This window comes from Haliaeetus albicilla, chromosome 16 (genome assembly GCF_947461875.1).
Source record: "Haliaeetus albicilla chromosome 16, bHalAlb1.1, whole genome shotgun sequence".
Lineage (NCBI taxonomy): Eukaryota > Metazoa > Chordata > Aves > Accipitriformes > Accipitridae > Haliaeetus > Haliaeetus albicilla.
Genome location: NC_091498.1, coordinates 6,742,853 through 6,762,142, shown reverse-complemented (window position 1 = coordinate 6,762,142; position 19,290 = coordinate 6,742,853). Strand labels below are relative to the sequence as shown.

The following is a 19,290-nucleotide window of genomic DNA, read 5'->3' as shown; positions in this document are numbered from 1 at the left end:
AGAGAGAAGTGACTCAGGTGGGGACCCGAGGCAGACCCCCCCCCCCTCCCCGCGATGTTTCACACCCCCAAAGAAGAGGGTTGCTCTGAGTTTCCCATCAAACAGGGGACAGGGAGGATGCTCGGCTGAGGACATGCCCCAGCTCTCCCCGTCCAGGGGCTGCATCCCAATTTTTAGCTGAATTTGGCTGATTTCCCCTCCTAAACTGGCAGTGCTGGGAGGGCAGTGCTGCTTCTCCCAGGTAATCCCCCCTGCTCCCCCATTGGCCCCTTCCCAGCATATATTTTGCATCCAAATGGGCTTTTTTTATAAGAATCCAAATATATTTTTAAGCTTTTCACAGAAAGCGTGCGAAAGCCATTAGGAGGAATTACACGTGGCTGAGAAACGACTCATTTCTATCCCATCCCGACTGTTCCCAGCTCACCCACAGCCACTGCTTCCCAGGCCCCTCAGGGTGACCAAACGCCCAAAGTCACCCCAGGGTCACCTGATACCCGTGTGGAAGTCACTGTCACGACAGGCAACTGCCCTGTCCTCTGATCCCACTGTCATCCCCTTTTTTTTTTTTTTTTTTTTTTTGGAAAGGGAAACTGAGGCACGGTGCTGGGGGGCTGGTTGAGCCATTGGCCCAGGACCAGGAGTGAGTCCTGGCTCTGCCCAGAGGATTCCCCCCTCCTGGGTTGTACCCCCAGGGGTGAACCTGGCCCCAGCACCCATCCAGGGGTGACCGAGGGTCCCATGGAGGGGAGGGGCAGGGTGAGGGTCCCACCCTGGAGGCAGATCCCGCAGCTCCCACCTACCCCTGGTTCCTCTTCCCCATCTACCCGGAGGTGACCCCGTCTGCCCCAGGATCCCCCCATCTCCTGGGCCCCACCTATCTGCCTGTTGATCCCCCTCGTATCCCCCTGAGTCCCCCATCTTTTTCTGCCCCCCTCAACTGCCCCTGAGTCCCCCCATTGCCTCAGCACCACCTCATCTACCCTTGAGTCCCCTCAATCTGACCCAGCCCCCCCCCCTTCTACTCCTGGGCCCCCTCAATCTGCCTTAAGTCCCCCAGTGTCTATCCTTGGGTCCCCCCATCTGTCCCAGGTCCCCCCCCCCCCCATTTGTCCCAGGGTCCTCCCAATCTGCACCAGGGTCACTCCAGCCCTCCCCCATCTACCCCCGGGGTCCCCCTATCTGCCCCCAGGCCCTCCCATGTACCCCTGGGTCCCCCCAGTCTGCCCCAGCTCCGCCCCCAGTTTGCCCCAGTCCCATCCTTTACCTACCCCAGTTCCCTCCCCCCCATCTCCCCCTGGGTCCCCCCAGTCTGCCCCAGATCCCCCTTACACCTACCCCAGACTCCCCCCATCTGTCCCAGCCCCCCTCACCCACCCTTGGCTCCCGCCCCCCCCCCCCCCCGCGATCTACCCCAGGCTCCCCCCCCTCCCCATTCACCCCCAGACCCTCCTATCTCCCCCAGTGTCCCTCCGTGTCGTCCCCCCCCCCCGGGTCCGGGGGCGCCCCCGGCGGCGGAGCGGTCTCAGCCGGGCGGGGGGAGCCTCAACCCACGAGTGGCGGGGGGGCGGAATACGGCCCGGCGCTTCCTGCGGGGGGGGGGGGGGGGGGGCGCGGCGGGGAGGGCGGCGCGGCGGCGGCCCGCACCCACACCGCCTCCCGCGGGCGGCGGCAACAAAGGCCCTTCCCCGCCCCCGCCGCCGCCTCCCGCCGCTGCAGCCGCCGCCGCCGCCGCCGCCAGCCGTCCTTGCGGCAGGAAGATGCCCGGGGAGGTGCCGCCGCCGGCGCCCCGGGGGCTGCGGAGCCTCGCGGTGCTGCTGGTGCTGCTGGTGCTGCTGGGCGGCCGAGCAGCGCTGGTGAGTGAGGGGGTGTGTGTGTGGGGGGGGGGACACACACCGGCATCGGTGTCGTGAGGGGACCGGCGGCGGGTGGGGGGCGTGGGACCGGCAGCGGGATCGTGAGGCGATCGGCACCGTGCGGGGGGACGGACGGACACGGGACACGACACTCGCACCCTGCCCTGGGACCCGCACCCGGCGGGGAGGGGAGGGGGGTCCCGCAGCCGGTGTAGTGGGGACCGGCCCCCTGCTCGGGTGGGGTCGGGCCGGTATCTTGCTGGGTGGCTGCGGGGGGGGGGGGCGCTCTGGGACTCCGCCGCCCAGCCTGGGGCTCGCACCCTGCTGGGGGTGGGTGGGCACCCAGCTCCCGAGGGGGCTCTGCTCTCCCCGCACCCTGCTCCGCGGCGGCCCCTCCCTGCCTGCACAGCCCCCCCCCCCCCCCAAAAGCCGCAGACCCCCAGCGGGCAGCGCAGGCAGGAGCCGGTGCCCACCCCTACCACCCCCCACCCCCCCGGGGGTGCCCCCTCCCCTGAGCACCCCCCCGGGGCAGTGCTGGGGCAGGGGCTCAGCCCAGGGGTGCAGGCAGGGCTGGGTAAGGAGCAGGCAGGCGGGGGGGGGGGGGGCAGGCAGGGGCCCTGCCGTGTGCGTGGGGAGGGGGATGCAGGCAGATGCCATTTGAAGGTCGTAGGGAAACACGCCTTAAAAATAACCCTGCAAGGGGGAGAGGGAGGAAAATCCCGCTCCTGCCTGCTCCCACTTCTCGGTGGCAGAAGAAACTTGGGGGGGGGGTGTTGCCCCATCCCTGCAGGCACCGGGTGCTGCCTGCCCGCCCCCCCGGGATTCTCTCTTGCATCTCCAGCCCCACGCTGGATGGATAGGGCAAGCTCTGCCTGCTGCTCGCCCCTTGCCCGCACAGGCATTGCCCCTCTCTGCCCAGGTCCTTCCTGGGAGGTTTTCCTACCCCTGGCCATGGGAGAGGATTTCGATGTTGGCAAGAGGAGAGGGTCTGTGGTTTCTCGTGGCACTTCCAAAACTGCTTCTTCCCACCACGGGCACGCTCGGGCTGGGAAACCCTCCATCAGAGCCGCCCTGCCCTGCCTTATGTGTGCTTTTCCACGAGTTGCTTACGGGAGTGTTTGGGGGACCTGGGGCGGCTTTGTGGGGTGCTGGCTGTTGGGTGATGCTCTACGGGAAGGATCCTCCTGCAGCCAGAAGATGCTTTTCCCATGCAACCAACACAGCCCAGGAGGAATGGGAGAGTGTGGGGGGGAGGAAGGCTGCCCCCTCCTCCTCCTCTTCTTTTTAAGAGGGGAAGAAGTCCCAGGGCCTGGCTGCTCTCCAGCGCACGACCTGCTGCCTTAAATAACCCAGAGCTCTTCCCCATCCTCCTGGGATTCTGCTTTGTGTGTGCCGCGGGCTGGCACCCCTCTTTCTTTGGGGCAGGGGGTGCGTGCAGGGTGTTTGCCTGGCTTTCCCGGCAGCGGTTATTCCCCTCCCAAAGAGGCAGATGCAACTTCGGTGTTTCCGAGAAGGCTGCTGAGCTGCTGTTGAGAAGACTGTCAGGTGTGTGATTTACTCGTCCGAGCGGTGATAAATATTGTGGCTCCCGGTGATGCCGCGCGGCCGCTTGCGCAGTGGATCAAAGGGCAGTTTATTAAGCCGAATATTGCACTTTGCTATTGATCCGGGGAAGCCCGAGCTCCGCCGGCAGCTCCCCTCCATCACTGGGTGCCCACGGCAGTGAGAGGTGTGTGCGGCCATGCCGGCAACTCCAGCACCCGTGGCGGGTGTGGGGTCAGCTGTATGGGTGCTCGTTCCCCCCCTGAATAAGCCTTTCCCCTTCCCCGTTTGGGGAATTTTAGTTGCTGGTTAGTGGCTGGCGACGCAGAGGATTGCTGGCATTTGCTGAGGATAATTAGGCAAGAAAGGTTACAGTCTTGTTAAATGCCAGGATGGGAGGTGATGGGATGCTGGGATGCTCCTGGGGACCACAAGGGCTGGGGGAGGTGGCCCAAGGGAGGGGGAGGCTGCTTTCCTCCATGAAGGATGCTCCAGGGGACATTGGGCATCCTCACCTGGAGGGGACTGAGGCCTCTCCTCTCCCCTCCTCTTCGCTGAACCTTTTAAATCATTCGGTCTCGTTGGACAAAGTCTCAGCTTCTCCCTGGGGTCACCAGGATGGGAAAGAGTGACTTGGCACAGCTCTGGTGCATCTCAGCCGGCTGTCATGATAATGGGATGGGGGATGGACTTGGGGACCCCCGTCCCCCTGGTGCAGTTGTGCAGGCAAGTGGGTGACGCTGCTGGCAAACCCTGTGCCGGATCCTGGTCCCTGTCAGGGATCCCTTCTCCAGAGCAGCACCCGGAGAATTAATTAATATTTGCACTGCGGAGACCGGTCAAATAACTCTGGCTCCTGTTGGCACTGAGCCCACGAGCTTCCCGGGACGGGCCCAGCGCCGTGTCTCCGTGTCCCCAGCCTGGGGGAGTGCGGAGGGACGGGGGCTGTCAGCCTCGGCACAGGGACGTGGCCTTGCTGGAGGGTTTGGGAACCATAACGAGTCTCCTGGGACTCAGCGCTTCCCTTTGATCTCGTGATGGCTGTGGTCCCTCCTGGCCTCTGGTTTGGGGCAGCTGGGATTGGTCCTGCTGGGATCGGTCCCTTTAACCCTTTGCGTGCCTCCGTGGGAGCGCCGCGGGGCACAGGCTGCCTCTTCTGGTGAGACCCGACCCTGGCAGTGGGTTTTCCCAAGCGTCAGGGACACGCAGGTTTGGTTTTGGCTGGGATTCCCCAGGGCTGTAAAGCTCATGAGCTCACCCCGTCCATCCCTGCTGACCCCCGTCTCCTGTCTCATCACTTTGGAGCTGGCTACAGACCACTTTGAGAGAGGACAAGGTCTCGACCTGTTTGGGAGATCCAGGCAGCTGGTGGAGAGGAGCCCCCACATGAGCCATGCCCATGGCAGGGGAGAGCTCAACCCCTTATTAGACACACGAGAATCCAAGGGTGGGCTGTTTTCTGCACAGCCGGGAGAGCTGGCTGCTCCCCACCCCTCAGACCACACGCAGGCTGGGGGGGGTCGTTCCTTCCTCCTCTTCCTCCTCCTCTGCGCAGGGCCTCTGTGGGGAGCCGGGATGTTGGCAGCCGAGCGGCATCCGGGGACCGTTTGGGGACAGAGCGGGCAGAGGGAGAGGACAGCGCCAGGCAGCACTGCTCACGTTAATTAGATGCAGGCAAAGCACGGGCTGATGAGCTTTAATCAGCGAGGGTGGCCCCTGCGCTGGGCTGCGGCGAGATGCTGGGGGAGCGGGTGCATCCAGCCAGCCCTGCGTGACACCCCCGGTCTGGGGACCGCCAGTCCCTCGGCGTGCTGGGGGAGGATGCTTTGCCTTGGCCCTGGATGGCTGGCCGAGCTGTGAGCTTAGGGATCAACTCATCACCTTAATTAACGAGAGCGTCGATTAGCCGTAACCTTTCCGCAGGTCCTGGCCCTATCCCTGCTGGAGCTTTGCCTGGGACGGCTCTGGGGCCAGGCTGCTTTGGGGCCAGCCCCATCCTGCTCCTCCTCATAGGGTATCAGGGAAGTGATTTTGATTTAGTCCCGGAGTGTGTTTCCCAGGGGCTCTCCCGGCGAGGGTCAATGTGGGATGGCATCCCTTGCTCCTTGCAATCCCTTAAAATCCACCCTTGGCTCAGTCTGGAAGGATGATGGGGAACATGGGACCCAGAGATGCCTCACGGCCCTGCAGAGGTTTGGGGTGGAGCATCCACCTCCCCCTGCAGAGGATTTGGGGATTTCAGTATCCCCCACAGCTCTGGGTCCCACTGGTACCCACATGGGGCTGGGGGGGTTTGCAGGGCACCCTTGTTCCCATGATGTTCGCCGGTGGTCCGGGGTCAGCAGCTCCCCGGTGGCCAGCCTGGCATCGGGGCCATGGGGGGGGTCTTTCCCTTCTGAGGTTTTGGGTGCTGCCATGAAATTGTGTGGCATGTCACGAGTTTGCTAGGACTCAGCCCGGCTCCCAGGGGGGTGGATTTGAGCTCCCTGGTGTGAACTGGGTTAATGAGGTGGTTTGACCCAGCCCTCTTTGTAGGGACAGCCCAGCTCTTCCCATCCAGCTGTAGTCGGCACCCAGCTCCTTCCTCTTATAAGCAAGAGGTGAAACAAGTTCATGGATTAATTAAAAAAAAAAATTAAAAAAAAAAAAAGGTCCCAGAGCTTCTCAAGGGGCGCAGGGTCATCTAGCCACTGGCACCTCCTGTCCCTGTCCATGCGTCGCATGGGCAAAGTGGGGGTTAAGTCCCCAAGTGTCCCTAAGGCTCCCTTTCCCCTTGCAAGAGTGGCCTGGAGACAAGTGGCAGCCCTGGGAGACGGCAGCCGGACTGGGGGAATGCCTGTCCCTGGCACGACGTGAGCAGGATACCAAACCCTGCTGGGCTGGTCAGCTGGGAAGGCACTGAAACCGGGGCTGTGCCCTGGCAGATGGGAGCCTTTCACTTCCTGAACTTTTAAAGACTAAAATAGTTTTAGGTCAGGATGTTAATTCTCTACCCACGTCCTTGTCCCACCGAGCTTTCCCCATACTCAGAACGGGGCAGGTAGGCTGGGTCTGATCGCATACTTGCACCCTACATGGCTCTGGGTGTGTTTTTTTGCTTTTATTCTGCTCCTTTATGCATGAACCCAGTGCTCGGCATCTCTGCAAACCCAGCCTTGGTGCTCAGGAGATGGGGAGCAGTTATTTGGGGGGAGAATCCCCTTCAGCACGTGGTTTGGCATCCCCTGGGAGCAGTGGGCAGGTACCTTCGCTGGAGTTGTGGTCCTCAGCGTCCCTCAGCATCCCTCTTCCCTCCACATCCTCCCCACTCTGGTTAATGCCTGCATGAGACTCCTTTGGCTCAGGACCCCAGGGAGCTGCCAGAGAAGGATTTATCCTGTGGAAGAGGTGATGCCATCGAGCTTCTCGTGGGCACAAAGGGGGACGTGCCTCTGCTTTTCACCCCAGAGGTGTAAGCCTGGCCCTGGCAGAAGATGCTCGTCCCTTGCCGGCCGTGTCCCTGGAGACGGTGCAGCAACACGTGTGCGGAGGGAGGAGTGGCTGCTGCCGGAGAGGTTTTCCCAGCTTTTCCATCCTTGCTTTGTGCTTTTCCCTGTTCCTGTGATGAGGTGCTTTATTGGGGGGGGGGGGAGAGGAAATATTTGCCGTCAGGAGTGCCCAGTGGTCCTTGTCCTCCCCCAGCCACGGCTTTCGCAAGCTGCAGCCAGTGCCTGGCTCCAGGGAGAGCAGAGGTGGGAGGAAGGGCGGCGGGGAGAAACAGAGAGCTTTTTGTGGCAACGCATACATCTTTCCCAGTTAATTAATTTGACATTTATGCTGAGTTTCTCGTGCAAAGCTCCCGAGCGTTTCAGCGACCTTCGTGAGCAGAGCACGGGGCAAAGGCCCCCGCTTTGTGCCCAGCCCCGCGGGGCAGGACGGGAGCTGCTGGAAGTGAAGGCGGGGGGAAGGATGTGGCCCGATCCAGGCAGAGGGCAGCTCCTGGGGCTGCCGAACTGAGCCTGGTTGCAGCATCTGCCCTGGCAAACTCATGTTTTTTGGGGTCTTGCTGTGGTTGGGAAGGAATGAGATTGAACTCGGGGTCATGTGGGTGGCACAGGGATGTTCCTTTTTGCTGTCAGGAAGGTGAAAGCATTTTTAGAGCTGGTTCTTTCAAGGCTTTTTGTTAAAAATGACTCAAAAAGTTAATTCTGGTTCTGGTTAAACCAGTATTTAACCCAGCTGTGGCAGTGCATGTGATGCATTGAGCAGATGGAGGGGACAGCATCTATCTGGGAGGTGAACAGCAATGGGTACTGCTGCAATCCCCACCCTGGGAGGGATGGTCCCCCAACTTTGCATCCCCCTTTTCCACCTTGGCATCCCAGAATAAGCAATTTCAGCGCTCTCTGGTCTGGAGCGGGATGTTCGCTCTGCCCCGGCCGCGCGATGTGCCCCCGCCGAGACGGAGGCCGCGTGTGTTTACATCTCTGCGGCCACGATCCAAAGCATCTCCCTCCCTCAGAACAGCTTGGCCGCGGCTCAAACTATTTATTTCAAGATAAAAATAACAGCAGCAACCTCAGGGCTGCTGCTTCTTTCCTGGCCGATGGCGAAACAAGGATTATTTTAGCAAAAGGGGTGGAAAAAAACTCAACTTGGGGGAGGCCGGACACATGTCCCCACTGCTGCAGCCCCAATGTGGGACCCGAACTGGGGCCCATTGGGGTGGAGGAGGCTGGAGCCAGGGAGAAGCATCATCTCTCAGGCAGCACGGAGCACAACTTGTTGGCAAAACAGTTTATTTGCCAAAAAATGCTGTTTTCCAGAGGAGGAGGAGGGGAATGAAGCTATTTCATGAGCCGCGTTGGTCGGGCTGAATAACTGCTGAGAAGGGCATGTGGTCCTGAGCAAGAGTTTAGCTTGGTTTATAAGTGATGCTCGCGTTAGCAAATGTCAAAAATATAGCAGAGGGCTGCATTTTGGGGAAAGAGAGTGGGAGTTTTGGTCCAAAATGGGCACTTAAAAAAAAAATATCTTATTTATTTTTTATTTTTTGCAAGGAAAGCTATAACTGAACAGAAAGCCTCTGTGTTTCTCTCCTACCCCAGAGCAGTTTTCCCTGCAGAGGCAGGGAGTGGTGCTGGCACGGACCACGCAAAGAGCTTTACTATCCCAGACTAGGTGTCAGTCCACCATTTCCAGCTCATTTAAGGCAAATTCGGGTCCACTGGGCTCCTAATAACTTTTCGAGGTGCTGCCTGTCCTGGGGCTGTCTGTTGTGTCCCAAGATGCTGCTGGGAAACCTCTCCATCATACCCCATAAAGATTAATCAGAGAAAGCTGGAATAATGTATTTTTTTCCCCATTTTGGAGGCTTTTTGGCTAGTAGCATCATCCAGCCTTTAATTTTCCTTCTCCCTTGTGCACGGGCTGCACGTGTGTTTGCTCAATGCGAGGTGAGGGTGTCGTGGGAATCTCCTGCCGCTGGGACGAGGATATTTAAGAGCCGGAGCCGAGTGTCACCGGAGATGGCACTTATGGGGAGCGTGGGGAGGAGGCAGGGACCAGCACTTAAACAGCTCCGAAGCCCTGGCTCTGGCCCAGTGGAAAAACCCAGAGCTGCCAGGTATTTGTTGATGAAACGGGATGATTTTATGCAGCTCCAGCGATGCTTTAACCCGCGCCCGGGAGGCTACTCGGAGTACGAGGTTCCCTTTTTTGGAGGTGCTGGGAGAGATGGCCGCTGTGTCCCTGTGACTTTGGGGTGCTTTGGTCCTCAGCTGGTGTCACCGCTCCCTTTTGCGCCTCCTCCTCCGCGACAAATAATGCAGAGTGTAATAAATCAGCTTTGCAGCTTGCTCCTCTCCCCCTGAGGCCTGACGAGCTTGGTGCACCCCAGCCCAGGCAGCGTGCTCGGGTGCCAGGGGGCTACAACCTGGAGCACCCACTCCTCACTCCCATGGCACTGATGAGTGCTAATTAAGCTCTAATTAGCCACCAGTGGTTGTGAGTCGGTGCCCTGCCAGTGTGTGTGGCTCACGCCTTGTGTGGTGCTGCCGTTGCCTTCGTCAAGAGGACGATTACAAACATCCCGTGCAAACCTGGGGGGCGGATCCTGGTGTTAATTAGCCTGGTGTTAATTAGGGAGCGTGCCGACATGTATTTAGTGATGGGTAAATGGGGGCATTAAATGAGGACCTGGGGATCAAACAGGGAGTTGGGGCATCAGGTGCAGCAAGCTGGGATGAAATAGGGTCCTGTGCTGGGCTCGCTGGCCATGGGGCATCGTCATCCCACCGGGTGCCCAGGGGACCTGCAAGTGCTGGAGATGTTGGAGCTGCACCCAGCTGGGATGCTTAGGTGAGTGGAGCTGCCTGGGACACGGCACCCGGCAGCACCCAGCCTCCGTAATCGGTTGGCTTTGTTTTCTCCTGGCACTGAAAGGAGCTGTTTCTCCCCATTTATCAGTAAATAATTGTTTTGGGCGCAATTTGCTCATTAGCTGCCTGGAAGCTGCAATTAGGCTGTGGGAGAGGGCTATAGGGAGGGTTAGCAAGCTGCTCTGGCTCCTTGGGGTGTCCGCTGTGGCATTGGGGTGTCCCCAGCAGTGTTGGGGTGTCAGGGCTGTGGGGGCTCGTGTCACTGGGCAGGACCCCCCTGGATTTTTGGAGTGTTAGTTATGAGCCACATCCCTTGGTGCTGTAATTGGGGCGATGCAGCTGGTTCTCTCTCTTTGCCCTCTTGCCTTTAAATGGGATTAATTAATGCCTGTTCCTCTGACTCAAGGTGCCTGTCCCATCTCCCGGCTGTGGTGTTTAAAGCCGTGCACAGGACCTTGCAGCGTGGGTCACGCCATCCCCAAATGTCCCTATGTAGGTGTCCTTAAAGCCACCGTGGGTGATCCCCAGGGATGTTCGTGGGGAAGTGGGTAGATGCTCTCCATGCTGGGGGGATCATTGCAGCCCTGCTCCCTCCAGGATGCCTGGTCCTAGACAGGAACAGGTCCTGGCTGCAGAGCATCCTGTATCCCTTTATTTTCCATGGCAAGAGCTCTTCAAGCACCCAGTCAAAGGCTGGAGGAGGGGGAGGGTGGGAGGGAAGGCTCTTGCTGCTATAGAGGAAGAGAGAGGGAATCCATTGAATGTGGTGTGGGGATTGGATGGGCATGGCTGGGTTTGCAGGGATTGCCTGGTACCCATGGGCTGGTCCCTGGCACATTGCCCCGTGTGGGGACATACGCATCCCTACGGACATTCTTCCATCGGTGGCATCCCGCAGCAGTGCCTACCGTATTTGGAGCAGCTGTGCCTCCTTGCCTTTGGGCTGAGCTCAACCAGACTGTGCCTGCTTACTCTTGCAGTAAAAAGGGGCTGCAAAGAGTCAGTGCGGAGGATGTGCCATGGGGGTCTGCATCCTCAGAGCAAGACACCTCCCTCTGCTGGTGTGAAATCCTCCAGATCCCCCGGACCCTCATGAAACTCCCCCGCTACACACACACTCGCCCAACTGGAGATGTGTGTGCAAAGGATGCTGTTTACCAAAGTTTGGGCTGGCTTTGCAGGCAACCAACCTCTATTTCTGTCGTAGCATCCCAAACAAGACCCAGAAATAGTCTGCGAGGGGCACGTCCTTTGGGTATTTTCAGCTGATGTGTGGAGAAAGGGCGGGCGGGAAAAAGCCTGGCCAGGCTCTGTGTGCAGCAATCCAGCTTCAAACGCGCCCCGACCCGAGAGGAAATTGGAATTGCATCAGCTGTAAGGGGAAGGCAGCAGGCAGGGGGTGGCTGGGGCTGAAGGAAGCAATAGTTCTGTGTCCTGCCTCCCACCCCCCAGAGGAGTGAGTTTTTGGGTCTAAACACCTGGGGTTGTCTCCTTGGGTTGCTTCCATCCAGCCCTTGGGCACCCAAGTTTTGGGCTGAGTTAAAAGCACCAGCAAAGGGACTGGGGAAGATCAACCCCGTGGGCTCCTCTGTATAGACTCCAACACAGTATTTGGTAAAAAGAGTTTATTTCTGGGTTTTTTTGTTTGTTTGTTTTTTTCACAAGGAGCTATTTGACTGCTGGTCCCACCAGCCTGGTGCAAGGCTGAGGATCTGCCGGGGGCTATCCTGGCTGCAAAGCACCTGGCAGTACCGGAGAGAGTCCCGGGAACCCAAATGTTACGTTTTTCCTTCTGACCCAGCTCCAGACTCCCCATTTGCTCTCGCCAGCTCCAGCGCAAGCAGTAAGGCTAATTCCCCCAGGGTTGTGCGTCCCAGTGCTGTAACCCCTGAATGAAAAGCATTACCGAATCCATGCCAGACACCTTCGTGCTGCTAGTGATGCTGGGGATGCTGGGACAGGGAAAGAAGCAGTTGCTTTCCATCGGGCAGGATTGGGGTGCAAAGCCCCCACACTCCCAACCTGCCCCCCATCCCCACTTGCCTCGTCCCGGCAGGGTTTTTGCATCCCCCATCTCAGGAAATGGCTGCTGCCTGCAGGCAGCCGGGCGTCCCCCTCCCCATCCCTCTCCCTCCTTATTTTCCTTCTTTCAGCCGGAGTGTTTTGCCTGATGGACTGTATTAAAGTCAGGATGTGAGGAGGACAAGCTGCCAGCAATTAGGCTGTGCAAGCCCTCCCCCAGTCGGGTGTGTGAGAGGAGCAGGGCTGGATGCCGAGGTTTTGGGAGAAGGGACCGTTTCTTCCCTCCTGCTCCACTTTGGATGCTTGGAGCAGACAAGGGGCCACGTGGGATGAATTTCCCATCCCCTGGTAAATGCTCGTGGTGAAATGGGTTGGGTTGGGTGCCTGCTTTTTTGAACAGGAGCCACAGACCAGAGGCTGGGCTGTTCCTGAGCCTCTCAGCTCTATGGCTCATCCTCTTTGCTCCAGATTTGGCCAAAAAACTCCAAATCTCTCCCCAAAACCCCCTGACCCCTGGCAGGTGAGCATCCCACACCTTCTCTCCCATGATGGTGCAGGGGACCAGTGGTTTTGGGGCTGATCGTGGCTGCCAGGTGGGATGCTCACCCCAGCACCCACTCCCCTGCTGCAGGCATGGGCCGGATCCTGCCTCTCCCGGTGCAATTCCAGCCGCTTCCACTGAGTGCAGTTGGAGTTTGCCTCCAGTTATAAATATCTCAGAGAGCAGCAAAGCCCCCAAAGGGTTTAGGCACTATATATAGTTTCCTGCAGCAGAAAGACATCTTGCATGGAGGCCAGGCGGTGGGATCTCCTTCTAGGAATGGGGGGAGGATGATGGGTTTCCATGCGGATACAGGGCTGGATCCTCTCCCTGCGGCTGGTGTCCCAGTCCCTTTACACCCTGGCAGCACCTAGCTGCTCCGCTCCAGGTCTTGCTTATGCCGAGCATCAACAAAAGTTGATGTCTGAGCATAGAGGAAAGGGACATAAAACATTTATAGCTCTTGAAAATTGTCAAGGAAATGTCTCTCAGTTAAAATAGCAAAAGGAATTAGAAGGAAAAAGAAAACCAGCCAACCCAACAACACGGTTTGTGTGTTATTCCAGCTCTTTTCCGAGTGTTTCCCATCCTCCACTGGGGTTGCAGGCTCCCTGCCTCCTGCTCTCCCATCTCGGTGGCTCTAGAGGATGGGACAAGGTCTAACCCCTCTCTTATACCCAGGAGTATCAAACCAGGCTGAAAACCCAATCTTGTGGCTCTACCAAGCATGTTAAAAACTCAATATTGACTTAAAATGAAAGGGCACCAAGAAGTTAATTGGGTTCCTTCTTCTTTTTGGTGTTTGCAGCAATGGCAGAGCGGGGTCAGTGCCTCCTGTGTGTCTCTGGATGCCGTTAATTAGGGAAGCACCCAACTTGAACTTCCCCAGTGCCTTGGCCAGCTGCAGCGGGATTTATCGTGTGCGAATGGGTCCTTCCCCTCCCTGGGCTATGGCAGGGGTGAGGATGGGGCGGGAGGTGAGGGAAAACAGGCGCTCCGAGAGAAACAGGCCAAATGCTGGGGATAAGGGGAATGTTGATGTTGCTTTGTTTGACCCAATATCCTCCAGGGAAAAAAAAATCCCCAGTTCTCCAGCGGGCAGCAGGGCTCAAGGGTCATGCTTGTTTGCTCAAGCCTTGCACGTCCCTGCCTAAAAATCAGTGGTTTAGTGGGTTTTCATGATTTTTTTTCTTTCCTTCTGCAAAAGTTTTAACCTTGCTGAGGAGCATGGCTGCTTCTCTGGGGCAAGAAGATGGAGGTTCAGGGTCAACTGTGGCTGTGGTCCAGGACCGGGCGCGGGTTAGGGCTATTTCTGCCACAGCACCTGGCATCGTGGCATTTTGCATTACCGAAGGTTTTGGGGACCGGAGCTTGATCTTGGCACAGAGCTCCGAGGGTTCGCACACCCTGGCTGGGTGGCTCTGGGACCGAGTGCCTGGCACGGCATGGCTTGAACCTTGCTTGTATGAGAAAGAGGAAAGAAAATCCCAGGAGGGGAAATCCGGGGAGGAAGAGCAGGTCTGGGTGAAACTGCCAGAAGGGCGTTGGGCGGGCGCTGCCCGGGGGCGGCAGCGGGTCCTGCTGGTGCCAGAAGGGAGGGGGACCTGGAAAGCCACATTTTCCTGGAGCTGACAGTCCCGCTGAAGTGTAGGAAAGTGTTTCCTGGGGAAAAAAACCCCAAACAACCTATTACGAAGACAAGCTGGCCTTGTCAAAAACGAAGGATCAGTTGGTCTTTCAGGCTAATAATTGTCTTGACTTTTTTATGTTCGCTTTTGCAACAATGTGCCTTTTCGATGTGATCACACCAGTAGTGAAACCCACATGAAAATCTTCCCATTTTGCGAAACCAAAATTTTGCATCCGTTTCCTTCACCCACTGGGCTGTGAGAGCTTCTCAGGGTCCTGTTTTCAAGCTTTCCCTGCTGACTTAATAGCTGGAAATACTTTTCCAAGCACAAGGTGAATCCCTTGACTCGTGGAGCTGAGGCTTTGAGGAAAACACGGTGTGTGGTGGGAGATGGCCACTGTGTGGAGAGGTTCTTCCTCACTCTGTACAGAGGCCAGAAACATCTCCTCAGGGGAGCAAGCTGAGCGTGGGGTGAAACAAGCCCCGTGGCTTCTCCTGCCAGGGAGCCACGAGCATCCTGGTGCCCTGGGAGCATGCTCCCCTGGCATAGGGTTTCTCCCTGCTTTAATTTTCCTCCTGGTCTCATGGCTTTTGGGTTGTGGGTGAGAAGAGTTGCAGGGCTTGAGATGGCGAGGCTGGTCCTGGGTGGTGTAGTTGGGTGGTATTTGCCTGGAGATGGTGGTACCTGTCTCCATGCAGGGATGCTGGTATGTTTGACAGTCCCCCTGTAGGGATGCTGGTACCTCTCCCCACACAGGGATGCTGGTACATTTGACAGTTCCCCCGTAGGGATGCTGGTACCTCTCCCCACACAGGGATGCTGGTACATTTGACAGTCCCCCTGCAGGGATGCTGATACCCATCCCCATACAGGGATGCTGATATGTTTGATGGTCCCCCCCCAGGGATGCTGGTACATTTGACAGTCCTGCCATGGGGATGCTGGTACCTGTCCCCTCACAGGGATGCTGGTATGTTTGACAGTGCACTGACCACCCACCCTCAGAAGAAAGAGGTTTCTCTTCTTTCTTCCCCTCTCAACCCTCCCTGGCCAGGCAGAACATTTCTCTCTTCCCTTTTGAATCTTCCTTTCATGCTTTCAGCCATTGGGCACTAAAGCAAACTACTCTGGATGGAAAAAAGAGGCCTTGGATGCAGTGAGACACCCTCCTCTTGCATTGGGTGTTTGTTCCTCACCGGCTTCTAGGGACTTCTGAGAGCTGGCTGAGGTGGTTTTTATTTTCCCTCTACAATAATAAGTTTTTCTTCAACGGCAGAGACTGGAAGGCTTGAATAGCTCTGAACAAATAACACAAAATGTGTCAGGAAGGGGTATTTCCACCAGAAGGCTAAAGCTGCTTTGAATCTTTGCTATTGTACAAAGACAGAGCAGAAACCTCCTTCCTGCTTGGATATTTGCTGAGAGCTGCCCAGGCTGAGGGAAACAACAGGGTGTGAAATAAATATCAGCATTTCTCCCCTCAGGGACTTCCTGGTGCTGTCCCCAATTCAGACCCGCAGGTGAGTGCTGCTGAAACGCCTGTGAGTGGGAAGATGCTCAGCAGTGGTGGATTATGTTGGTTTTTTTCTTAATGGAAAAAGCCGTGTTCGTACGGAAACCAATCGGTTTCTGCGGCCTTTAAGGGAAGGAGCATCCCAGAGGCAGCGGTAAAAGCTTATTGCTTTATGCTCAGTGTTGCAAAAAGGCTTATAAAATTAAAAATAGCGTGTAGAGGGTGTGTGTGGGTCTTTATACCATGTGCCCCACCTTGCAAGAGCCTTTTGCTTGCTGACTTTGGAACGGCAGCAAGGATCGGGAGACAGAGATGTGCAGGAGCTGAGTGCCCACAGCTCGTGACACATGTGGGAACCAGCTCCTCAGCTTGCTCAGAGCTCCAGAGCAATTTGCAGCGAGCGTCTGACTAAATGCGACGGATCTCCTGAGCCCACCGGTCCCTTCCCATAGGTATCGACACCGGCAGCGCTTTGGAGGCGTGAGCAGCCATCGCATCCCCCGGGAGTTGCCATTTTGGGTGTGAAAACCCAGGGATGCGTCAAGAGCAGGACTCCCAACTTATTTCTGCTCTTTGCGGAGGGGGGGATGTGGGCTGCTCTGGGGGGGCCGAGCTGAGCCCACTGCAGCCCCCGAACGCGTCCGTGTCCCGCCGGGGCGGCAGGAAAGTAGGTCGTGGCCGCGCTGGCGTGGCGGGCTCCGTCCTACATATGTAAATCGGGTCTATTTATGGCCGCTCGCATGACTGCGGGCTCAGGCGGCTCTGAGAAATACTTCGCTGTCCATGCCCTCCGTGGGGCTTGTCTGGGGCCCCACAGGTGGGTCCAATCCTGTTTCCACCTCTGGGGTGAAGAGTGGATGCTGGTGGGTCTGCAGTTTTGGGATGAAGCTTTGGGATTGCCTCCTGGTCCAACCGGGCAGGGAGAGGGAGGTGAAAGCTCTCGCCCCGTGCCTGGGATGGGTGCTGAGCTCCCTGCCTCCACCCCTGCCTGCACCGGGCACTTCTGGCAGCAGTTGCTGGCGGATCCCACCCCAGCTCCATGCTTCCCAATATTTGGGGTTTTTTTTAATTCCTCCTAGCGATAGGGCAGAAAAATCCCTTTAAAGCTGCATTTGCAAAGCATGAAGCTTGTCTGGGCGGGCTTGGGGCATCTCTCTTCTCTCCCCATGCCCATCAAGGGGCTGGGTCTCCCTCCAATGATTTCCCTTTAACCCAGCGCAGGATTACTCTGGCTAATCTCCTTCAGGCTGGAGTCCCTCTGAAAATTGCGGCACGTTTGCATTTGGCAAGCGCAGCATCTTAATCAACATCCCTTACAATTTCCATGACAACTCCGGAGAAGGTGGGCAGAAACTCCTTCCCATTGAATACATGCAAGCTTGCAAATACTCTGTCCTACTGCTCGGGCTAGTGGTCAGCAAAGCACCACCCTTGATTAATTATTCCTAATTAAATGCCATAAGGAGAAGGGCTGCCTGGGAAAAGGGCTCCTTCATTTTTTCACCAGTGGTATGGGGGACCTGCTGTTGGGGAGGGGGAGATGGCATTAATCTCCAGCTGCATGCAAGAGGCTCTAATATATTCCTGATTAATCATTATTAGGAGGTTCATTAGCTGTGGCTCAGCATGAGAACAGATTGGGAGGGGCAACAGGGCTCCAATAACTGAACTGTAACAGTTTTAGGAGCAGATAGGCGATGGTTATCATGGCATCAGGACAGCGATAGCTTTTCTCCTTTCCATACCACTTAAATGTGGCATGAACGAAGTGTCCCCACAACCCCCCTGTTTTTAAATGCATTTATTGCCATTTTCATGGTTGCTGTGCAACCTGGACCTGGATGCTTCCTGCATCCCTAAAAATGATGCCGAGAGCCCTCCCGTGGCTGGGGGCGATGCCTTTGGGTGGGCTCCCCGCATCCGAGGAGGGGGCAGCTTCTGGGGGGAGCTGGTGCGGATTTCCTGAGTGTTACATGCTGGTGCATGGGGAGCAGCTTCAGAAAGCGGTGGGGTTTGCACAAAACCCTCAAAGAGCTGTTAAAACATAGGGGACCACCCAGCTCTGCAGGCCCTGCTGTTTGCCCTCGCCGTGGGGGCAGGATGCGGCCCCTCTGCCAGCGGCGGCACCCCTTCTCCATGTTGCTGGCCTGGTGTGCTTGGAAACCGCAGAAAATCCTCCTTAATGGTAACTATTTCTTTGCTCTTGGAGCTCGTAGCTGGGGAAGTTCTCGGGTCCCACCAAGCATGTCTGCCGCAGCACGTGGGTGACCGGCTGCAACTTGCTGTTCCTTGGTTAGGGGATGGGGAAACGGAGGCAGCGGCTGGGAGGGAGAGGAGTCGGCAGCTGAGGGGGTGGTTGGAAGAAGGAGGATGGTTTGTAGGGCTGGAGGATCTTCCCTCTAAGAGCAAAGGGGCTGAGATCTGCCCCCATAGCCCTCCTCTCCTTGCCCCAGCCCATCCCTCAGAGGCTCAGTGTTCCCCTCGTCACCTTCATGACCACAATTAAGCCAATCCCAGAAAATGAAGTGGCATTTAAAAAAAACAAAATAAAATTAAAAATCCCACAATTGCTTTTTGTGGTCATTAAGAGGCTTTTTACTCCCACAGCTGCTGCTTCTGTGGTTTCGGTTGAGCATCCCCTGGCAGGGTGACAGTACCCATCCCACACTCCCCAGAGGTCTATTTTGGGGGGGGTCCAGATTTCTCCTTAGTCTCTATAGGGAGGAAAAAAATAGTTATGGTGCATCTGACCTGTGCCAGTATCACCCACAGTGGGACAACTCAGTCCATGGAGGTGTTCCCCATGGAGGGAGGTGACACAGAGGTGGCCTTGTGCCTGTGGAAGGAGGTGACACGGTGGTGGCCTCCGATCAGGAGGATTTCTGTCTCCTGAGTCACCCTGGCTGCTCCAGCTGGGAAGGGCATCACATGCCCAAAAGGAGAAGAGGTTTTCAGCCTGGCTCATGGTCCCTGGGCTGTGTCCCCACATCCCCGAATAACCGTGCTAAGCTCATCCCGTCTCTGCCGGTCCTGGGGAGGACTGAGCCCTTGCCGCTCCCCATCGGAAACCTCATGGAAAAGAGATTTGAGGTGTGGTGTGGCCGGTTCCCATGTCCCACCTCCATCGGTGGGTGATTTCCCTTGGTGCACAGGCGTTTCCAGCTGAAACCTTTTCTTCCACAAACAGCCATGAGATCATTTTCTTCTTCCCCCACCACAATTAAACATTGTCCTCCCTATTCCACTGGAAATTAAGGAGGGGATATAAGTGAAAATACTGCGATCGGTGGCCTGATGGCTGCCAGTTCCTCTTCCTGGCGTCGAACAAGCTGGGATGTGGCTCCCCAAGCATCCCAAAGCCTTTTGCCCGCTGCAAAGAAGGGTTTTGCCGTGGTAGAGGAGGGGATCTGCTGGGTCATGGGGACCGAATCTACGCTGCCAGTGCCTGCCTGCATCTCGGCGCTAGGACCAGCCCAGCCTGGTAGATGGGTGGGAGGGTTGAGGCTGCGCTTGGCTGGCTTTTAAAAAGGGTAATTGCTCTTTTCCTCGCGTTTTCATTGTTTAGCAAAGGGCTGTTATCTAAGCAGGCAGGGAACAGCAGTCTGGCAGTGCTGGTGCTTGGCTGGAGGGAGCATTTCAACGAGCCCGACTGAAATGAGACTTCAGGACAGAGGTTTGGGGAACAAAAAAATAGCGTCCCCATTTTTTTGTGGGGCTGTTGAGAGCCACCCCAAAGTGGGATCCAGAGCTGGCCTATATTGCTTGGAAAGGGTGAGGAAGAGGAGGGTGTAAAGAGGCTCCTGGGAGCCCTGTAAACCCAAAAAAC

General features: G+C 57.1%; 1 protein-coding gene across 1 annotated transcript in view; it reads left to right on the top strand.

Annotated features, from left to right (window-relative positions):
• The first annotated feature begins 1,681 nt into the window (after positions 1-1,681).
• SDC3 (syndecan 3) overlaps positions 1,682-19,290 on the top strand; it is a 50,058-nt gene continuing 32,449 nt past the window's right edge. Inside the window, exon 1 of the mRNA XM_069803369.1 lies at positions 1,682-1,856. Coding sequence (XP_069659470.1) covers positions 1,761-1,856 — 96 coding nt within the window. The 5' untranslated portion in view covers positions 1,682-1,760. The remainder of the gene's footprint in view (positions 1,857-19,290) is intronic.